This window comes from Mobula hypostoma, chromosome 5 (genome assembly GCF_963921235.1).
Source record: "Mobula hypostoma chromosome 5, sMobHyp1.1, whole genome shotgun sequence".
Taxonomy (NCBI): domain Eukaryota; kingdom Metazoa; phylum Chordata; class Chondrichthyes; order Myliobatiformes; family Myliobatidae; genus Mobula; species Mobula hypostoma.
The window spans coordinates 86873672-86896449 of NC_086101.1; the positions used below are offsets into that span (position 1 = coordinate 86873672).

The 22778-nt window shown below is 40.1% G+C and overlaps 1 protein-coding gene across 3 annotated transcripts in view; it reads left to right on the top strand.

The window, feature by feature from the left end:
- The window catches only part of LOC134346855 (low-density lipoprotein receptor-related protein 1-like), a 2119020-nt gene that overhangs the window by 934111 nt on the left and 1162131 nt on the right, over positions 1 to 22778 (top strand). For all 3 annotated transcript variants that reach the window (XM_063048628.1, XM_063048629.1, XM_063048630.1), the window contains one exon: positions 11462 to 11624. In XM_063048628.1, coding sequence (XP_062904698.1) covers positions 11462 to 11624 — 163 coding nt within the window. The remainder of the gene's footprint in view (positions 1 to 11461; positions 11625 to 22778) is intronic.

The following is a 22778-nucleotide window of genomic DNA, read 5'->3' on the forward strand; positions in this document are numbered from 1 at the left end:
AACCTATGTTTGACTTCATTACAGCTTCTCATACTGTCACTTCTTAGTGTCAATCATCTTGTTTTGCCCCGGGCAGGAAGTGATTTTGGGGATGCTGTGTGCTGAGGTTGAGTTTCTGAAACCCAGCAATTCAGTAAACTGCAGATTACTATAAATAGAGAGGCAATAACTTATTTCTTACGCGGAGTTGTTTCTGTGCCAAAGGACTCATTTTATTTCAATATGCTACAGATAAATTCAGTTATACTACTTGTCTTGTTAAGCTGGGAGTTCAATAACATCCTCTCAAATTCTTTCCTGTGATTTTTTTTGATCTGCGGTAAAGTTACAGGTATAAAAATAAAAGCTAAAGAAATAAGGAAAGAGCTCATAATGTGCTTTCATAATTATGAGCATTAACAAGTGTGAACCATTCTCACATTGTAGAGATGTATCCTTTAATGTCATGGTTCAATTTATTTATATTCATGTTCAGTCAAGAAAATTGTAATAGAACTCCCAAAAATAGCTGGTAATTATCACATTAGAGGAAAAGCAGATAAGATAGTTAGATCCACAAAGACTTCTTCTGCATTAACCTCAACTCCCATGTCCACTTCATAAATAAAGACCACACAGTACCAACACAAGCAGCCATTTCTACCCCTTAAGCCTGGACACCCTTCACCAAGGTCATGCTTGTAGGGACCCTTCCTGTGCATGTCTGTCTTGGCTCCAATTTCTTAATACTTCAGATGGACAAAAATATATTGAGCTCAAATTAAGAAGTTTTAATTGAACCATGTTATTATTTATTAGATAAGCTAGAATCTTATTTTTTTTAAATTTTGCTGAAATTTGCTAATTTAGTAAGATTTTATCCCACTTCATGTGGAGAAAAACTTGTTTCCCAACATCCTTTCTGAGTTGACCCTATTTATTTTCAAGGTTTTGTTGTTCATTATTTTTGATTTCCCCATCTGCAAATAATGTTTCCTCACTAACCTTAGCAAATGCTTTCAAATTTTAAAGACACCTCTTTATCTTCCGAATATCATGGATGGGTCCTGACGAAGGGTTCGGGCCCGAAACGTCGACTGATCTTTTCCACGGATGCTGCCCGACCTGCTGAGTTCCTCCAGCGTGTTGTGAGTGTTGCTTTGACCCCAGCATCTGCAGATTATTTTGCCTTTATCTTCTACACTCTGGCCACTTTATTAGGTACCACCTGTACCTAATAAAGTGGCCTCTGTGTGTATGTTCATGGTCTTCTACTTCTGTAGCCCATCCACTTCAAGGTTCAACATGTGCATTCAGAAATTCTCTTCCGCACTTCACTGTTCTAGCACATGGTTATTTGAGTCACTGTCGCCTTTCTGTCATTTTGATCCATTCTGGCCATTCTCCTCTGACCTCTCTCATTATCAAGACATTTTTGCTCACAGAACTGCTTTTCACTGGATTTTTTTTTTGTTTATCACACCCTCCTCTGTAAATTCTAGAGACTGTTGTGTGTGAATATCCCCAGAGATCCCCAGGGTTTGAGATACTCAAGCTGCCTTGTCTAGCAGCAACAATCAGACCACAAAGTCACTTAGTGAACAATTCCTCCCCATTCTGATGTCTGGTCTGAACAACAGGTGAACCTCTTGACCAAGTTTGCATGCTTTTAGTTATTGAGTTGCTGTCACATGATTGACTGATTAAATATTTGCATTATCATGCAGGTGTACCTAATAAAGTGGCCACTGAGTGTATTTCCCTATTTTGACTTCACTACCATGAAACTCAATCTCTGTTAATCAGCTCTAAAGTTTATTGACAATGCAAGAACTCATAAAACACCAGCTGATTGTGATTATCTCCACTATTAAGGTCACATAATTCTCAGCTCATTCACCTGGGTGCCAATCATGGTAAATTGTAGTTTTATGCAAATGCAAATAATATATTTGGAGATTGTCATCTAATTGAATAGAGCTTGCCACAAAACAGCCTCAGCTCAAATAAATGCTACATCCTTAATTAAGACTGAGTTCATTGGAACACTACACACTTAAATATTAGCACTTCTCTCCATGATATTCACATCGTTGTATATCCATATTTCGTTATGTGGATAGCAGAAGCAGTTTATGTAGAAATCTACCAACAGGAAAATCACTATGTCAAAAAATATTTATAATTTATAATTTTGGCAACCATTATAACTGATCAATTTAAAAATGGGATAAGAATTGTTGAGCAAGGTAGAACAGACATCCACGTGTCAGTTCCAAACATACTCTAAGTGGTTGGGCTGTGTTGTTCTCCGATCTTGGCAATCCATTTGCAACTGTTTCATCAACATATGGGAAGACATCATCAGTGCGCCATTCTCTTGTGGTGTGTCCTTAGAATGATTGCCTTTGATCACGGTTGAAACTCAACAGTGACGTAAGGGGGCAGGGTCTCATCCCTGATCAGCTGCCTGGCAAACTCTGTACATTGTCTGGAATTTTGCCTGCATTGATTTATAAATAGGATCAAAGTCTGCATGACTTTTTATAGAATTGTTTGCAGAAAACTACGCTTCTAGGAATTCTCTTACATGCCACGTGCCTGCTTGCACTGCAAGTTTCATTGATTCCCAGTCAAATTTGTGTCCCTCTCCATCTTCATCTTCATGTGGGCAAAATTCCAGACGAAGCACAGAGTTTGACATGCAGCCAGTCAGCAACGAGACCCTCTCCTGACATCACAATTGAGTTTCCATAATGACAACAAATCAATTATTGATAAAAGCCAAGCCTTTGTAGTTCACACCACAAGTGAACTATACATTGATGATATCTCCTCGTATGGCAAAATGTTTGCAAATGAATTGCCAAGATCGAAGAACAACTCAACCCAAACATCACCACCCAAGCTACACATTTTTCGAGTACGGAGGGGTGGTTGTGAAGTAAAAGCCAGAAAGTTGATTGGTAAAAGAGATAAAAGGCTAGAGAAGTGGGGAATATGATAGTAGAGGACAGAAAGCCATGGAAGAAAAAAAATGGGTAGAAGCACCAGAGGGAGGTGATAGGCAGATAAAGAGATAAGGTTGGAGAAGGAAATGGGAATGGGGAATGGTGAAGGAGGGTGCGGTGGGGACCATTACGGGAAGCTTGAGAAATCGATGTTCATGCCATCAGGTTGGTGGCTACCCAGGCAGAATATAGGATGTTGCACTCCAACCTGAGTGTATCCAATGTAGATTGGGAGACCATTTCACTGAGCACCTATGCTCTGTCCACCAGAAAAAGCGGAATCTTTCAGTGGTCATCCATTTTAGTTCCACTTCCCATTCCCATTCCGACATGTCACTCCATGGCCTCCTCTACTGTCACAAAGAGGCCACACTCAGGTTTGAGGATTAACATCTTATATTCCATCTGAGTAGCCTCCAACCTGATGGCATCAACATCGATTTCTCAATCTTCTGGCCTCCCCACCCTCCTACAACATTCCCCATTCCTATTTCCCTCTTTCACCCTATCTTCTTGCCTGCCCATCACTTTCCTCGGATGCTTCTCCCCTTTTCTTCCCTCCATGGCCTTCTGTCCCCAGTTATTAGATTCCCCCTTCTGCACCCTTTATCTCTTTCACCAATCAACTTCCCAGGCCTTTACTTCACCCCTCCCCCCCTCCCAGTTTCACTTCTCATCTTCTACCTTGTATTACCTCCTCCCCTCCCCCACCTTCTTACGCAGACCTCTCATCTTTTTTTCTCTCTCCAGTCCTGATGAAGGGTCTCGGGCCAAAATGTCGACTTTACTTTTCTCCATAGATGCTGTCTGGCCTGCTGAGTTCCACCAATATTTTGTGTGTGTTGTTTGGATTTCCAGCATCTGCAGATTTTCTCTTGTTTATGTTAAGTATACAGCAATAGTACATTGAAGCATTACAGATTTGGATTCATCCTGAGAAGTTTACAGCATCGGATATCTTTTGAGTCATAATTTGCTGGTTCAATATCCTAGCATAGAATTACCATCCATTTATCCCCCCCATCTTCCATCTTGCTAGCCCAAAGTATTCTAGACTCCAGCTGTACAATTTGACTGATGAAAGGGGCATATTATACTCCAATTACTGCAATTTTCATCCAACCATGAATGTATGAATATCTTAAAGTTGGGGTTCCCGTTTCCAGGTTCTTTTGAAAGATTTGACAGATAGTGAAACACCACTCATAGTTTTGACCACTGGTAAAATCCTGAGCTAATTTGATTTTTATATAGCCAATTATGATGTTACATTTAATATTAAAACAATATTAAAATGTTTGCAGAAATTAAAGAAGAATATTTTGAGAATCAAACTAAAACAAATAATTTTATAAGAAGGAAGTTACTTTCTTTCTTTACCGCTGAATTCATAATTATGAACTCCATATGCATTTAAGCGGTAGAACTAAGGGGCAGTTGTTGGTTCCAAGCCTATAAATGATTTGAGACAGTTCATGTTGAGAAGTTCCTGCCATACGATCATCTAAATGAATAAATATCTCCACATCTATTTGGAACTCCTCCCCTCCCCCCACCTTTTAAATCTACTCCTCAGCTTTTTTCTCCAGTCCTGACAAAGGGTTTCGGCCTGAAATGTCAGCTGTTCTCTTTTCCATAGATGCTGTCTGGCCTGCTGAGTTCCTCCAACATTTGGTGTGAGTCGCTTCGATTTCAGCATCTGCAGGTTTTCTCTTCTTTCCAATTGGAACTGTCGGAATTAGGTAGCAAAATCCAACCAATTATAGCTTGAACTGAAGTATTATGTCCACTAAAACTCATGAATATCTTTTGTTATGTTAAGGGACAAAAATTCTTTCATCACATTTCCTATTTTAAAGTATTCAGACAGGTAACGTACTTGACAATCTCTTCCTGAATTAAATTAAAATAATGCATTTTTTATCCTGAAAGCTAGGGTAATTCGTAACTGTTTCAGTAAAGAACACCTACACTGGTTCCTGTTGCATTCTAGAGATGGCTTTCTTACATTTTGAACATAATTATTGCAATTCCTTGCTACCTGTGTAGCCTGCTTGTACTGTATGAACATCTGGTAGTCAAAGATAACAGCTGCATTTGAAAATAAAGGCACATGAGTACATATTGGAAAAACTTAGCCTTTAAAAGTCATGTCTTTTCGGTCTTTAACAAGAAATTGTTCCTGAGATCATGTACTATGAGAAATAATATATTGTTTATAAACCTATTTCTACATTATACAGTATAATATGGATAATCTCTAGCTTTTATATTCAGTCATCTTATTCACAAAAATAATGTAACGGTGTCGCGCTAATAACTATGCTACCATGGGCGCCACAGTAGAGTAAAACAATTAGCACAACACTATTACAGCTTGGAGATTTGGAGTTCAGAGTTGAACTCCTGCATTCTCTGTAAGGACTCTGTATATCCTTCCCATAGAATGTGTGGGTTTCTTCCCACAGTCCAAAGATGTGCTAGTTAGTAGGTTAATTGGTCATTGTATATTGTCCCATGATTAGACGAGGCTAGGGTTAAAGAGGGGTTGCTAGGCAGCACAGCTCAAAGTACCAGAGGGTCTGTTCTGCATTGTATCTCAATAAATAAGTAATGTTATCTGGAGCTTTTATAAAAGACTTCTAATAAAAAGCAAATGCCAAGGTATCATTGTGAATATATTTGTTTCTGTTTATTTTATTGGTATAACATTGATCTTTTTTAGAAAGCGTGACACAGGGGCACAAATATTCAATCCACCTCATCGCACATGGAATCAGTCCAGTCCTGATCTTGCGTGCTATCTCTGAGCAGCCTGACTGTAAAGGTTTCTGCCAGATGCTCTGGGTTCCTCTCATATCCCAATGTGAGGGCTGTTAGGCCACATGTAACTTGCCCCTAGTGTGCAAGTGAGTCATGGAAACTGGGGGGTGGGGGGGGGAGATGATAAGAATGTGGGAAGAATTAAAAACTAGGATTAAATATAGGCTTAGTGGATGGGTGGTAGATGTTCAACACGGATTTAGTGAGCTGGCGGGACTGATTCGGTGCTTTCTATGATGCTATGATTCATAGAAAAAGTAAGCTCTGAAAAAAAAATACCACTTCATTTCTTATCAAAGAAATGTCTTCCAAGAAATTACTAATTAAGTAGAGACCAAGAAATTGCAAACGCTTATTGATTGAGAAAGATACAATGATATTTTAATCTTTCAACATCTACCTTGTATGGATGGCAGTTTTGCCAGAAAATAAACCATTTTCAATCCTCTCTAACTAAGGTGTGATAAAAATAAATAAACAATGGTTAATTTCTAGTCAAGGTCATTGTTTAGAAAAATATAGGACTTAATGTTGCACAATGTTTCATGAATTGGGTTTCATACCAAAACTGTAAGAGCTACTGACATTTCTACTTCCTGACTTAGTGGAAGTCTAATTACAAACTAATTACCTTTTTTGTCATATATTCTTCCATTTTCTTAAGTTTTTTCACCTTTTTCACTATGCTCCGTACATTCCTTTTGTCTCCATCATTTTCAAAATAGTTCTTCAACTGCAAGATTGGTTACTGCACACTAACCACTCTTGCACGAGAGGAACTATAGTTTTCTAACATTCACACTGGAAAAAAAGGTCCTCTTAAAGTCTACATTTTCAAAGAAAGATCCCATTCCACAGATAAAGATGGAATAACACCCTTGTTTCTCTTTTGCACTCCTCAATGTGTGAGGCAAAAATATTTCTGGAAATCCTCAACTGATAACAAAAGCATGCCTCTTCCTGCCAAATCAAAGAATTTTGTAAATTTGCCAATTTGTTTGCACCCCGTACTGCAAGAAGTTCAGATGGAGGAGAATTTGTTGGGTGCATTGTGGGTTATGACCAAAGGAAAAATGCCTGGAAATATTGAGCACTTCAGTGCAAGGGTGTTTATTAGCTGCATCAAAAATCAAACGTACAAAAGTCAGTGAAAATAGTGAAAATAAAACTACCAATATTTACAAAAAGTTATCTACCGCAAAACACAATAGTTGTCAAATGTGAACTCCTGACAGCCCCAGTCTCTCTCGCTCTCTCTCTCTCTCTGAAAGCGATGAGCTCCTTCTTACTTGGCACGAGGACATACCTTACACCATACTTAATAGTGGCAACAATGGGATTACCAATCGCAAAGATATAACCAGTACAAGAAACAGCAGAATGGCAAGGCCGCGTGTGTGTGTAAATGCATGTAATAAGGAGTGTATTTATCAACTGCTGTCATCACAGTAAGGTCTCTTAAAAAAAACACTAAGATGAATAAGTTTTCCAGGACCTGATAGCATATACATCAAGTTATTGAGAGAGACAAGGGATGACATTGCTCGGGACTTGACCAATATCAGGTGAGCTTCCAAAGGACTGGCAAGTAATTTATGTTCTTCAATTATGCAAAAAGGGAAATAGAGATAATTCTGGAAAAAAGGATCAGTGAATCTCATGTCAGTGGTAGAGAAGATACTGGAGAAGACATTTAGGGATAGGATTATGAGCATTTGGAAAACTATGGCTTAATGTAGGATAGTCAGCATGCATGTTTTTATTTGGGGTAAGTCATATTTCATTAACTTGACTGGGGTTTTCAAGGAGGTGATGATGGTAGAACTGTAGATGTTTTCCATATACATTTTAGTAAGGCATTCAATAAGGTTCCTCATGGGAAATTCATCCAGAGGATTAAGGTGCGTGGGATCCACAGTGACTGTGACTTTGACAAAGCACAGCTTTAAGTTTGCTGACGACACCATTATCACTAGCTGAATCAAAGGTAGTGACGAATCAGCACATAGAAGGGAGAGTGCAAACCTAGATGGGCGGTGCCACACCAACAACCTCTCACTAGACCAAGGAGCTGATTATTGACTGCAGGAGGAGGAAACCGGAGATCCATAAACCAGTCTTCACTGGAGGATCAGGGGTGGAGAGAGACAGCAGCTTTAAATTCCTCAGTGTTGTCATTTTGGAGGTCCTGTCATGGGCCCAGCATGAAAGCAGAATCAATCATCAGAGACCCCCACCACCCAGATCATGCTCTCTTCTCACTGCTGCCATCAAGAGAAAGGTACAGGAGCCTCAGGACTCTCACCACCAAGTTCAGGAACAGTTATTTCCCTTCAACCATCAGGTTCTGAACCAGTTAACTTAACTTCACTTGCCCTAACTGTTCCCACAACCTATGGATCACTTTCAAGGATTATTTACCTCATGTTCTCGATATTTATTGTTCATTTATTTATTATTATTATTTCTGTTTGTAGTTGCTCATTTTGTTGTCTTTTGCACATCACTTGTCCACCTTGTTGGGTGCACTTCATTAATTCTATTATGGTTCTTTGATTGTATATGGTGTTGTATATGGTGACACATGCAGTATGTAGTTAAATAATAAATTTACTTTGAACTTTGAATTAATTGTTCAGATTCAGAGTTGGCTTACCTTTCGAAGACAGAGGATAGTGGTTGATGGGACTTCTTCTGGCCAGAGGTCTTGGACTGTTCTGCAGGGTTCTGTACCGATACTGGGACCTCTGCTGACAATGATAAAATGTAGATGAGTGGGTTAGAAAGTTTGTAGTTGATACAAAGTTAAGCGGTTTTGTGGATCACATAGAAGACTGCCAATAGTTACAGTGGAATATATATCTATTGTAGACATGTATGGAGTAATGGTCAATAGATCTTACCCTAGTCAAAGTGAAGTGTTGCACTTTGGGAAATCCAATGTAAAGAAACTGTACGTTGTTAATGGTAAGAACTTTAACAGTATTGACATGTACAGTGGTAGAAACATAGAAACAATGTTGTGCCGACCATGTAACCTACTCTAGAAGCTACCGAGTTTCCCTACTGCATAGCCCTCTATTTTTCTAAGCTCCATGTACCTATCTAAGAGTCTCTTAAAAGACCCTATTGTATCCGTCTCTATCACCTTTGTTGAGGGTGCATTCTATGCACCCACCATTCTCTGTGTAAACAACTTAGCTCTGACATCACCCTTGTACCCGTTACCAAGCACCTTAAATCTATGCCTCCTGTCATGATCTTATACACCACTATCAGGTCACCTCTCCTCCTCCAACACTCCAAGGAGAAAAGGCCAAGTTCACTCAACCTATTCTCATAATGCATGCTCTCCAATCCAGGCAACATCATTGCAAATCTTCTCTGCACTCTCTCTATAGTATCTACACCCTTAGTGTAATGAGGTGACCAGAACTGAACACAGCACTCCAAGTGGGGTCTGGCCAAGGTCTTATATAGCTGTAACATTACCTCACGGCTCTTAAACTCAATCCCACAGTTGATGAAGGCCATCACACCATATGCCTTTTTAACAAAACTGTCAACATGCAGAGCAGCTTTGAGTGCTCTATGGACATGGACCCCAAGATCTCGCTGATTCTCCACACTGCCAAGAGTCTTACCATTAATATTATATTCTGTCTTCAAATTTCATCTACCAAAATGAACCACTTCACACTTAGCTGGATTGAACACTATCTGCCACTTCTCAGCCCAGTTCTGCATCCTATCGATATTGTGCTGTAACCTCTGACAACCCTCCAAACTATCCACAACACCCCCAACTTTCATCAGCAAACTTACTAACTCACCCTTCTACTTCCTCATCCAAGTCATTTATGAAAATCACAAAGCTGAGGGCTCCAAAAACAGATCCCTGTGGAACAACACTAGTCACTGTCCTCCATGTAGAATATGAACCTCTACAACCACCCTTTGCCTTCTGCGGGCAAGCCAATTCTGGATCCACAAAGCAAGGTCTCCTGGGATTCCATGCCTCATTACTATCTGAATGAGGGACCTTATCAAATGCCTTACTGAAATCCATATACACAACATTTACTGCTCCATCAGTGTGGTCATCAGTGTGGTCTTGAGCTCCAAGTCCACAGCTCCCAAGAAAGTGTCCACACAGGTTGATGAGGTGGTAAAGAAGACAGATGAAATGTTTGCCTTTATAAGTCAAGGAACTGAGTTCAAGAATTGGGAAATTATGTTAAATGTTTATTAAATTCTAGTTAGTCTGCATGTGATGTATTGCATTCAGTTTTCGTTGCCCTGTTATTCTATGGAAGCTTTGGAGAGGATGCAGAAGACGTTTACTAAGATGCTACCTGGATTAGAGGGCTTTTGCTATAAGGGGAGGTTGAAAAAACTGGATTGTTTTCTCTGAAGCAGTAGAGGCTGATGGGAGATCTGATAGAGGTTTATAAAATTATGAGAGCAGACAGCTGGTATAATTTTTTCCCTGAAATGCCTAATACCATTTTGTACACACTTTATGTGGGAATGGATAAATTCAAAGGAGATGTGTGGGGCAAGGATTTTTTACAGAGAGTGTGTTGGGTACCTGGATGCACAGTCTGGTGTGGTGGTGGAGGCAAATACAAGCATTCAAGAAGCTCTTAGATTGCTAATGGAAGGTCCAACGGTCAAGATGGCGGTCTCTGCAAGCGTCGTGGAACGTGTAGAGCATGACAAGACACAGAAGACGTCCTGGTCATCCACTGCACCTAGTCCCATCTTCAGCTGTCTCGACTCTTGTCTTGCCACTGGACCCAGATGGGAATTGGGAAGAGAGAGTGAGGCTGACGCTGCATATTCTCCCTCACTTAGATCCAAATCATGCGCTAGTCTCGATACTATCAATGGTGTCGAGGTCTTCATCGACGACGACGATGGACGAACATGGTAGATTGCCATATGAATCTACAGGAAATGTAAGGTTACTAACATTGTGTAGACAGAGGGACTAGTTTAGTTGGGCATTTGATTACTTAGTTTGATGGTTCAATCAACATTGTGAGTTGAAAAGCCTGTTCCTGTGGTGTACTGTTCTATGTTATATGTTTTGAATAACCCTTTTTGAATATAAATGAATACAATTAAAATCTAAGATGGCAAACAAAGTAAACATTGAAGTTAAAAAGACCCAAAGGCAATAGAAAAACACTTGGCTTCCACTGATTTTAATGCTGTGCATTTTTTTGTAACAAAACCAAAGGTTAATCCACTTACAAGTTTTTAAAAAATAATCCTTAGGGATTTTAAAACCGAATTGTTTAAATTTTCCTGTTAACTGAAAGAGTATTTATGGAAGTGTGATTCTCTATGAAAATTGGAAATTAGTTTTTTTTTACAATATTTTATTACTAGTGTGTTTTCAGTGCTTGAAAACCAGACACTGAATAATGAACAGAGATCAAAGTTCTGTATTGCTGATGGAGAAGATCATTCACTTAATGAGGAAAAAATAATATTCTTGAATTTGGTTACCAAAAGATTGGCAAAGATTCTAAAGTAAATTTGAGGGCATGAAAGAATACAAAATTTTTCCTGCACAGTAGTCAACCAGCCACTAAGTTGTCCTGTGTTTTTGATCTGACACATTAATTTTCCTTTGGCAGATATTGAACAAATGTCCTTGGACTGGCTTACTGGAAACTATTACTTTACCGATGATGTCAGTGACCGAATATCTGTGTGCAATCAAAATGGGGTTACTTGCATTACTCTACTAGATCTGGAGCTGCACAGTCCCAAAGGGATTGCCCTCGACCCAGCCATGGGGTAAGATTATTTACTTCTATTCCATACTGTTTCCTGCACATAGCTGAGACATCACTGAGATCAAAGTCCATATAATTCTGTATATAAGTTGACCATAAAATCAGACTTTAGCTCCTGCATTTCCATTAACGTTTATATCAAAGTAGTTTTCAGGGTATTGATGAGTGAGAACCTGTTGATAGCTGTACTGTATTTATCTGAGGTATACACTTATAGAAAGGAGAGGAAAGAAAGAACAATCAAAAGAAGAAAACAATGTACAGAGTAGGGAGTGATCATTTTTTTTACAACATATTCATTGACTTGTGAGAATAAAATCAGGCCTATGAGGTGTTATGTAGTTAAACCATTTTTTCCAGTATGAATCAAATTGTTCCAACTTATGATTAACAGATGCTGTCATCTTCTCCAATTTGTAAACGTCCATTGTAATTTCCATCCATACATTTAAAGTTGGGCTCTCCTGTGATAACCATTTCCTGGTAAGGGTCTTTTTACCAGCTACTAGCAGCATATTCATTAAATATTTATCTTTTTTCAACCAGTGTTTTAATTTCTTAGCCGAGAGTTGTCCAGCACTGTTTGGGTAACCATCTCATGTTTGGGTTTCCCAGTCAGGACGATGACATGGGAGAGTCATTTGAATGCCAGTGTTTAATGGGACAAATTATGGAACTTGGAACACAGAAGGATTTGGCAGAATAGAGCTCAAATTCTATGCCTCCCCAAATGTTCTGTTGGACCCCAGGGGAGACAATATTTCCTTCTGAAATGAGGAAGTTTGCAGGCACAATCAGAGACCATGACAAGAGCTGATCACTGAGGCCAGCATGTTTTATATGTGTTAATCAACTTATCTTCTTACTTTGCGTTTTCAAATGCTGCAATGCATCACTGCTTCCACCAGCTAACTCTGCTAGTAAATAGCTCACTTTCTCACATACCCTGATGATTTATCCTGAAAATGCCTAATGGCAGGAGAATCCAGTGTTGAAGTATGTGAGACAGTACTGGTAAAATTAGAGCACTGGTAAAATGACAGTAGTGATGAATTGTGGCCTGTAGATGTACTTGTAGCAGGTTGGTACCAGATTCTGAACAGTTCTCTCAGTTCAATTCAAAGCCATTCTACTGTATTCCTGCAACTTAAAAATTTTCTGAAAGCTTTGCCAAAAAAACCCCTGAAAATATGTTACCATTTCATCTGAATTGACATCAATGAGCGAAAAGATTTCCAGGATGGAGATGTTAAATCCTGAGAGGGGGAATTGAAAGGACGTTTACCAGGCAAGTATTTTAATCAGAGAGTAGCAGGTGCTTGGTAAACCCTGAGGAAAAATCCAGAGTTCAAGTCACTAAGGAAGAACTTATGTTGAGTTCAGCACTCACTGGCAACTCCTGCAAGGGCACTGGTGTGAACTCTATCGGTCTCTGCTGTTCCTTTGGATTCTGCATTGAGAGCAGGGAATGTGCTACATGGTGGACATCTTGTTCTCCATATTGTAGTGCTCTGCCTTGAAAATTGTCTTGTGTATCACATAAACAGCTAGGACACAATATCCCCGGTTGATCTCGACTAATGGAACGCCTGCAATATGTTGCTGGGAGTAGTGGTAGAAGCAGATACAACAGCAATGCTTAAAAGGTAAATAGACAGGTACAGAATAGAGAGATGCAGGCCATGTGTAGGCAGATCGATTAGTTTGACTGGTGTCTTGTTTAGTGCACAGATGTCAGGCCAAAGGGGCCTTCCCTGCATTGTTTGTTCAATATTCTCCATTCTGCACACAGCTCTGTAGTACATTAACACCAGAAATACTGTTCACTTGGAAAACTTCCATCAAAAGAGTCATTTAATTGCTTAAAAAGGATATTAAAATGTTACTGCAAGCATTTCAAGGTTTCCTGAGTGTTGTCAAGTTGCAAAGGTGTTCACTGATAAATTTATGAAGGTTTGAAGTCAGTTTCGAACCAACGGTCCAAAGTAGACCCAATACATAGTTGTTCTGATCACGTGTGAGTTTTATATTTCAGAACTCTTTCTATTTACTCAATGCACTTCCAACACTGATGGAAATCTACTGATATACAAGAAAATGCAGACTTAAATAGAAGGCAGAAGAATGAGAATCAGGTTTAATATCATTGGCATATGTCAGGGAGTTTGTTGTTTGGCTGCTGCAATACATAAAAAAACTATAAATTACAAAAACTATATATTAAAAAATTGAAATAAATAGATAGTGTAAAAAGAGAGGAAAAAGAGTGAAGTAGCATTCACATCTAGATTCATTGTCTATTTTGAGAAACCTGATAGTGGAGGGGAAGAAGCTGTTCCTGAAACATTGAGTCTCGGTCTTTAGACTCCCATACCAAAAGACCATAAGATATAGGAACATAATTAGGCTATTTGGTCCATCGCGTCTGCTCTGCCATTTCATCTTACCAGATGCAATTTTCCTCTCAGCCCCAATCTCCTGCTTTCTCTCCATAACCCTTCATAGCCCGATCAATCAAGAATCTATCAACCTCTCCCTTAAATATACATAAAGACTTGGCCTCCACAGCTGCCTATGGCAATGAATTCCACAGATTCACCACTCTCTGGCTAAAGAAATTCCTCCTCATCGCTATTCTAAAAGGATGACCCTCTATTCTGAAACAATGTCTTCTGGTCTTAGACTCTCACACCATAGTACACATGCTCTCAACATCCACTCTATCAAGGCCTTTCACCATTCGATAGGTTTCAATGAGGTCATGCTCATTCTTCTGAATTCTAGTAAATACAGGCCCAAGAGCTATCAAACGCTCTTCATATGACAAGCCTTCAATCTTGGAACCATTTCCGTGAACCTCCTTTGAACCCTCTCCAGTTTCAGCACGTCCTTTCTAAGATAAAAACCCAAAACTGCTCACAATACTCTAAGCAACACACGCAAAATGCTGGAGAAACTCAGCAGGCTAGGAGGCACCTCTGGAAAAATAGTACAGTTGACATTTCAGCTGAGACCCTTCAATAGTCCAAGTGAGGCCTCACCAGTGCTTTATAAAGTCTTATCATTACATCCTTGCTTTTATATTCTAGTGCTCTTGAAATGATGCTAACATTACACTTGCCTTCCTCACCACAGACTCAACCTGCAAATTATCCTTTATGGAATCATGCATGAGGACTCCCAAGTCCCTTTGCACTTCAGTTTTTTTGTATTTTCTCTCCATTTATAAAATAGTCATCCTTTCATTTCTTCTACCAAAGTACATGACCATACACTTCCCAACACTGTATTCCACCTGCCATTTCTTTGCCTATTCTTTTAATTTGTCTAAGACCTTCTGTTGCCTCTCTACTTCCTCAAAACTACCTGCTCTGCCACCTATCTTCATATCATCTACAAACTTAGTCAGGCAAGATTGTCCCTTGAGGAAACCATGCTGACTATGGCCTACTATATCATGTATCTCCAAGTACCCCGAAACCAGGTCCTTAATAATCAACTCCAACATCTTTCCAACCACTAAGGACAGACAAGCTCGCCTATAGTTTCCTTTCTTTTGCCTCTCTCCCTTCTTGAAGAGTGGAATGACACTTGCACTTTTCTTGTCTTCTGGAACCATTCCAGAATCTAGTGATTCTTAAAGATCATTACTAATGCCTCAACAATCTCTTCATCCACCTCTTTCAGAACTCTGGGCTGTACACCATTTGGTCCAGGTGACTTATCTACCTTTTGACCTTTCAGTTTCCAAAGAACCTTCTAACTATGTTAACTTCACACACTTCATGCCCCCTCACACTTGGAACTTCTACCATACTGCTAGTGTCTTCCACAGTGAAGACTGATGCAAAGTACCTATTCAGTTTATCTGCCATTTCATTGTCCACCATTACTACCTCTCCTTCATTGTTTTCTAGCAGTCTGATATCCACTCTCGCCTCTCTTTTACACTTCATGTATCTGAAGAAACTTTAGATATCATCTTTAATATCATTGGCTAGCTTACTTTTGTATTCCATCTTTACCTTCTTAATGATTTTTTAGTTGCCTTCTGTTGCTTTTTAAAAGCTTTCCAATCCTCTAACTTCCCACTAATTTTTGCTCTGTTATATGACCTCTCTTTGGCTTTTATGTTGGCTTTGACTTCTCTTGTTAACGATGGTTATGTCATCTTTTCTTTAGAATACTTCTTCCTCTTTGGGATGTACATATCCTGTGCCTTCCAAATTGCTTCCAGAAATTCCAGCCATTGGTGCTCTGCCATCATCCCTACCAGTGTTCTTTTACAATCAATTCTGGGCAACTCATCTCTCATGCCTCTGTAATTGCCTTTACTCCACTGTAATACTGATGCATCTGACTTTAGCTTCTCCTTCTCAAATTTCAGGGTGAATTCAATCATATTATAATCTCTTCCCCTGAGGGTTCTTTTACCTTATGTTCTCCTATCATTTCTGGTTCCAAATCCAAATCCAGAATAGCTGATCCTCTAGTGGGCTCAACCATGAGCTACTATAAAGAGCAACTCTTGAAATAGGCACTTCTGAAATCCCTCCTTCTGTAATCAAGCACCAACCTGATTTTCCCAATCTACTTGCATATTGAAGTCTCCATGACTATTGTAATATTGCCCTTTTGGCATGCATTTTCTAGCTCTCGTTGTAATTTGTAGGGAACATCCTTACTCCTACTCGGGGGTCTGTATACAACTCCCATCAGGGTCCATTTACCCTTGCAGTTCCTTAACTCTCTTCACAATGATTCAACACCTTCCAACCCTATGTCACCTCTTTCGAATGATTTGATTTCATTTTTACCAACAGAGCAACATTGTCCTCTTTGCCTTCCTGCCTATCCTTTTGATATAATGTGTATCCTTGGACATTAAGCTCCCAGCTATAATCTTTCAGCCAAGATTCACTTATGTGCACAATATCATACCTGCCAATCTGCAACTGTGCTGCAAGTTCATCTACATTATTCCGTATAATGCACGCATTCAGATACACCTTCAGTCCTGTATTCACCCTCTTCAATTCTCTCGCACCATGTTCAACCTTTTGATTCCTAATTTTGTCCAAGGTCTTACCAACATCCATCTCCACAACCTCTACACTGACTGTACTGGCACTCTAGTTCCTATCCCCCTGCAACTCTAGTTTAAACTTCACCGTGCAGCATTAACAAACCTTCCGGCTAGGATATTAGTCCCCCTCCAGTTCAGATGCAAACCATCCCTTCTGTACAGGTTCCATTTTCCCTGGAAGAGAGCCCAATGATCCAAATATCTTATGCCCTTCTTCCTACACTAACTCCTTAGACACATATTAAACTGTAATAATCTTCCTAGTTCTAGCCTCACTAGCATGTGGCTTGGGAAGCAATCCTGAGATCACAATCCTGGGGGTCCTGCCTTTTAAATTAGCATCTAATTCCCTGAACTTCCTATGCAGAACCTCATCACTCGTCTTACCCATGTCACTGGTAGCTGGATGGACCATGACTTCTGGCTGTTCACCCTCCCACTTAGGAATACTGAGGACTTAATCCGAGATATCTCAGACCCTGGCACTCAGAAGGCAGCATACCATCTGGGAATCTTGTTCTCACCCACAGAACCTGATGTCCGTTCCTCTAATTAACAAATCCCCTATTATTACAGCATGTCTTTTCTTCTCCCTTCTCTTCTGAGTCAAAGAGGAAGACTCTGTGCCGGAGACCCAACCACAGTGACTTTCTACCGCTTGGGCATCTCCCCAACAGCTTCCAAAGTGATATACCTGTTGTTGAGGGGGATGACCACAGGGTTACTCTGCTCTGGCTCCTTAACCCCTTTCCCTTCCTGACAGTCACCTAGTTTCCTATGTCCTGCACCTTGGGTATAACTACCTCACTATATATCCTCTCTATCACCCATTCAGCCTCTTGACTGATCCCAAGTTCATCCAGTTCCAACTCCAACTCTTTAACGTGGCTTGTTAGAAACTGCAACTGGATGCAGTTGCAGTGGTTAGGGATCCCACAAGAGGAGCATTGCTTGCCTGGCTTCTCTACTGTCCTAGCTGAGCACATATAAAGAAGAGAAGGATAAAAATTGAGCTTTTATTTCCTTTTCTTTCTCTGAGTGATGCCTCCTACTTGATGGGAGCAATAAGAAGAGAAAATATCCTGTTTGATAGGGGTCATTAATGATGGATGCTGTCCTTTTGAAGATGATCTTGATGTTGGGGATGTTGGTACCCATGATGGAGCTAGCAAAGTTTACAACTATTTGCAGCTTTTTCTGGTCCTCCACAATGGCCCCTCCATACCAGGCGATGACGCAACTAGTTCAAATACTCTCTATGGTACATCTGTAAAAATCTACAAGTGCTTTTGGTGACATGCCAAGCTTCCTCAAGATGCAAATGAAATATAGCTACTGTTGTGCCTGCTTTGTAATTGCATCAATCTGTTGGGCCCAGGATAGATCTTCAGAGATGCTGACAACCACTGCTCACCCTTTCCACTGCCAATACCTTGAAGAAGATTGGTGTGTGTTCCCTTGACTTCTCCTTTCTGAAGTCCACAATTAATTCCTTGGTCTTTCTGATATTGATTCCAAGGTAGTTGTTGCAACACCACTCAACAGCTGATCTATCTCACTCCTGTACACCTCCTCGTCACCATCTGAAATTTTGCCAACAATAGTTGTGTGACTGGCAAACTTAACGTCGATGCACCATAGAAATCAATCTGTCTGGATGTATAACTGGTATGGCAACTAATCTGAACATAACTGCAAGAAACTGCAGACCACTGTGAACACAGCACAGAACATCACAAGAACCAAACTACTCTCTCTAGACTCTGTCTATAATACTTGCTGCCTCACCACCCCAGACGTTCTCTCTTCACCCTTATCCAGTTGGGTAGAAAATATAAAACCCTGAAAGCATGTAGCACCTGGGTCAAAGATAGCTTTTTCCCACTGCTATCAAGCTCTTGAATAGACCTCTCAGTCGCAAGAAAAAGTGTGTGAACCCATTGCAATTACCTAGTTTTCTGCATTAATTACTCATAAACTGTGGTCTGATCTACTTCTAAGTCACAATAATATACAAACACAATCTGCCTAAACTAAAAACCACAATTGTATTTTTCATGTCTTTACTAAACACATTGTTTAATCATTCACAGTCCAGGCTGGAAAAAGTATGTGAACCCTTGTATTTAATAACTATTAGAACCTCCATCAGCAACGATAACCCTTACTAAACATGTCCTGTAGCTGCTGATCAGACTTGCACAACAGCAAGGAGGAATTTTAAATCATCAAAAACTGTTTTGGTTCATCAATATTTCTGGGATACCTTGCGTGAACAGCTATCTTCAGTTAATGCCACAGCATCTCAATTGAGTTAAGGAATGGATTTTGACTTGGCCATTCAAAAACACAAATTTTCTTCTTCTTAAATGATTCTGTTGTTGATTTATTCTTGTGTTTCAGATCTTTTTGTTGCATCATCTAACTTCTATTAAGCTTCAGATGACAGAATGCTACCCTGCCATTTTCCTGTAAAACATCTCAATATAATTTTGAATTCATTGTTCCTTCAATGATTCCAAGCTGTCCAGGCCCTAAAGTAGCAAAGCAGCCTGAATTCATGATGCTTGTCCTACTATCCTTCACAGTTGGGAAGAGGTTTTAGTGTTTGTGTGCGGTGCCGGTTTTGCTCCAAACATAGCAGTGCGCATTTCTGTCAAAAAGTTCAACTTTTGTCTCATTTGTCCACAGAACATTGTCTCAGAAGCATTGTGGAACATCCAGGTAGTGTTTTGCAAACTTGAGATGTGTATCAATTTTGTTTTTGAAGAGCAATGGTTTCCTCCATGGTGTCCTTCTATGATCACCATTCTTGTTCAGTGTTTTTCTTATAGTAGACATATGAACAGTGACTTTAACAAGTTCTAGAGATTTCTGCAGGTCTTTTGCTGTTAACCTTAGGTTGTTTTTCACCTCCTTCTGCATTGTATGTTGTGCTCTTGGTGTGACCTTTGCAGAATGCCCACTCCGAGGAAGAGTAGCAACAGTACTATATTTCCATTTATAGACAATTTCTCTTACTGTGGACTGATGAACACTCAGGTCTTTTGAAATGCTCTTGTGGCCTTTTCTAGCTTCATGCAGCTCTACTGATCTTCTTCTAAGGTCCTCTGAAAGTTGTTTTGATCAAGGCTTGTATATATAAACAGTTCTTTCTTGGGAAAAGCAGTCTCTGTCAGTGACCTGACTTTGTTTGTCCTGTTTATAGGGCAGGGTACCTCTACAAGTCACACCTCCAATCTCATCTCCTTGATTGGAGCACCTGACTCCAAATAACTTTTGGAGTCAACATTACCCCAGAAGTTTACATTTTTTGAACCTAGATTGTGAGTGTTTAAATGATGAACTCAGTATCGACGAGAAGAGATACAATTGTTTCTGTGTTATTTGTTTAGGTAGATTGTGTTTATCTACTATTGTGACTTAGATGAAAATCAGACCATATTTAATGAGTAATTAATGCATAAAACCAACTAAGTGCAAAGACTTCACGAACTTTTTTCTTGGAACTACTTGTACAATGATGGGCTCTTAGCCTTAGGATGTACTTCATTATGACGTACATTTTCATCTAAATCATTGATATATATCACAAACAAAAAACGTCCAGGCGCTGATCTATATAGAAAACCACAGGTCAAGGACCTTCAGCAGAATATCAGTCTTCCATCTTTACTTTCTATCCTCTGCATTCAAGTCAGCACTGAATCAGAACATGCAATTCTTCCTGGAATCCATGCATTTTTATCTTCTGATCCACTTACCACAAGGGACCTTATCAAATGCCTTCCAAACATTCCAATAGATAACGTCCACTGTTTCACCCTCATCAAGATCTTCTCAAAAGCTCACTCAAACCTCATGAGGCTCTGCATCAAGACCTGCCATAAACATCGAAACATAGAACATAGAAGCCCTACAGCACAATACAGGCCCTTCGGCCCATAATGCTGTGTCAGATATGTACTTACTTAGAAATTACCTAAGGTTACCCCTAGCCCTCTATTTTTCTAAGTGCCATGTTCCTATCCAGGGGTCTCTTAAAAGACTCTATCATATCCACCTCCACCACTGTCACCGGCAACCACTCTGCGCAAAAACCTTATCCCTGACATCTCTTCTGTACCTTCTTCCAAGCACGTTAAAACTATGCACTCTTGTGCTAGCCATTTCAACCCTGGGAAAAAGCCTCTGACTCTCCACACGATCAATGTCTCTTATCATCTTGTACACATTTATCAGGTCACCTCTCATCCTCCGTCGCTCCAAGGAGAAAAGGCCGAGTTCACTCAACCTATTACCTATTCTCATAAGGTAACCCAATCCAGTCAACATCTTTGTAAATCTCCTCTGCACCCTTTCTATAGTTTCTACATCCTTCCTGTAGTGAGGTGACCAGAACTGAGCACAGTATTCCAAGTGGGGTCTGACCAGGGTCCTATGTAGCTGTAACATTACCTCTCGGCTCCTAAACTCAGTCCCACGATTGATGAAGGCCAATGCACTGTATGCTTTCTTAACCACAGAGTCAACCAGCGTGGCAGCTTTGAGTGTCCTATAGACTCAGACCCCAAGATCCTTCTGATCCTCCACACTGCCAAGAGTCTTGCCATTAATGCTATATTCTGCCATCATATTTGACCTACCAAAATTAACCACCTCAGATTTACCTGGGTTGAAATCTATCTGTCACTTCTCAGCCCAGTTTTGCATCCTATCTATGTCCCGCTGTAACCTTTGACAGCCCTCCACACTATCCACAACACCCCCAACCTTTGTGTCATCAGCAAGTTTACTAACTCATCCCTCCACTTCCTCATCCAGGTCATTTATAAAAATCACGAAGAGAAGGGGTCCCAGATCATATCCCTGAGGTCACCAAACTCCATGCAGAATATGACCTGTCTACAACCACTCACTGCCTTCTGTAAGCAAGCCAATTATGGATCCACAAAACAAAGTCCCCTTGGAACCCATGCCTCCTTATTTTCTTAATAAGCTTTGCATGGCGTACCTTATCAAATGCCTTGCGGAAATCCATATACACTACATCTACTATTCTACCTTCATCAATGTGTTTAGACATATCCTCAAAAAATTCAATCAGGCTCATAAGGCATAACCTGCCTTTGACAAAGCCATGCTGACTATTCCTAATCATATTATGCCTCTCCAAATGTTCATAAATTCTACCTCTCAGGATCTTCTCTGTCAACTTACCAGCCACTGAAATAAGACTCACTTGTCTATAATTTCCTGAGCTATGTCTACTCCCTTTCTTGAATAAGAGAAGAGCATTTGCAACACTCCAATTCTCTGGAACCTCTCCTGTCCCCACTGATGATGCAAACATCATTGCCAGAGGCTCAGCAATCTCCTCCCTCACCTCCCACATTAGCCTGGGGTATATCTCATCTGGTCCCGGAGACATATCCAACTTGATGCTTTCCAAAAGCTCCAGAGCATCCTCTTTCTTAATGTTTATATGCTCAAGCTTTTCAATCCACTGTAAGTCATCCCTACAATCGCCAAGATCCTTTTCTGTAGTGAGTACCGAAGCAAAGTATTCATGAAGTATTTCTCCTCTCTCCTCTGGTTCCAGGCACACTTTTCCACTGTCACAATTGATTGGTCCTATTCTCTCACATTATATCCTCTTGCTCTTCACATACTTGTAGAATGCCTTGGGGTTTTCCTTAATCCTGTCCACCAAGGCCTTCTCATGGCCCCTTCTGGCTCTCCTAATTTCATTCTTAAACTCCATCCTGCTAGCCTTATAATCTTCTAGATCTCTATCATTACCGAGTTTTTTGAACCTTTTGTAAGCTTTTCTTTTCTCCTTGACAAGATTTTCAACAGCCTTTGTACACCATGGTTCCTATACCCTACCATCTATGCAGAGCGCCACACAAGTATCCCGTGAACATTTGTCACATTTCTACCGTACATTTCCCTGAGAACATCTGTTTCCAATTTCTGCTCCCAAGTTCCTGCCTGATAGCTTCATATTTCCCCTTACTCCAATTAAACACTTTCTTAACTTGTCTGTTCCCATCCCTCTCCAATGCT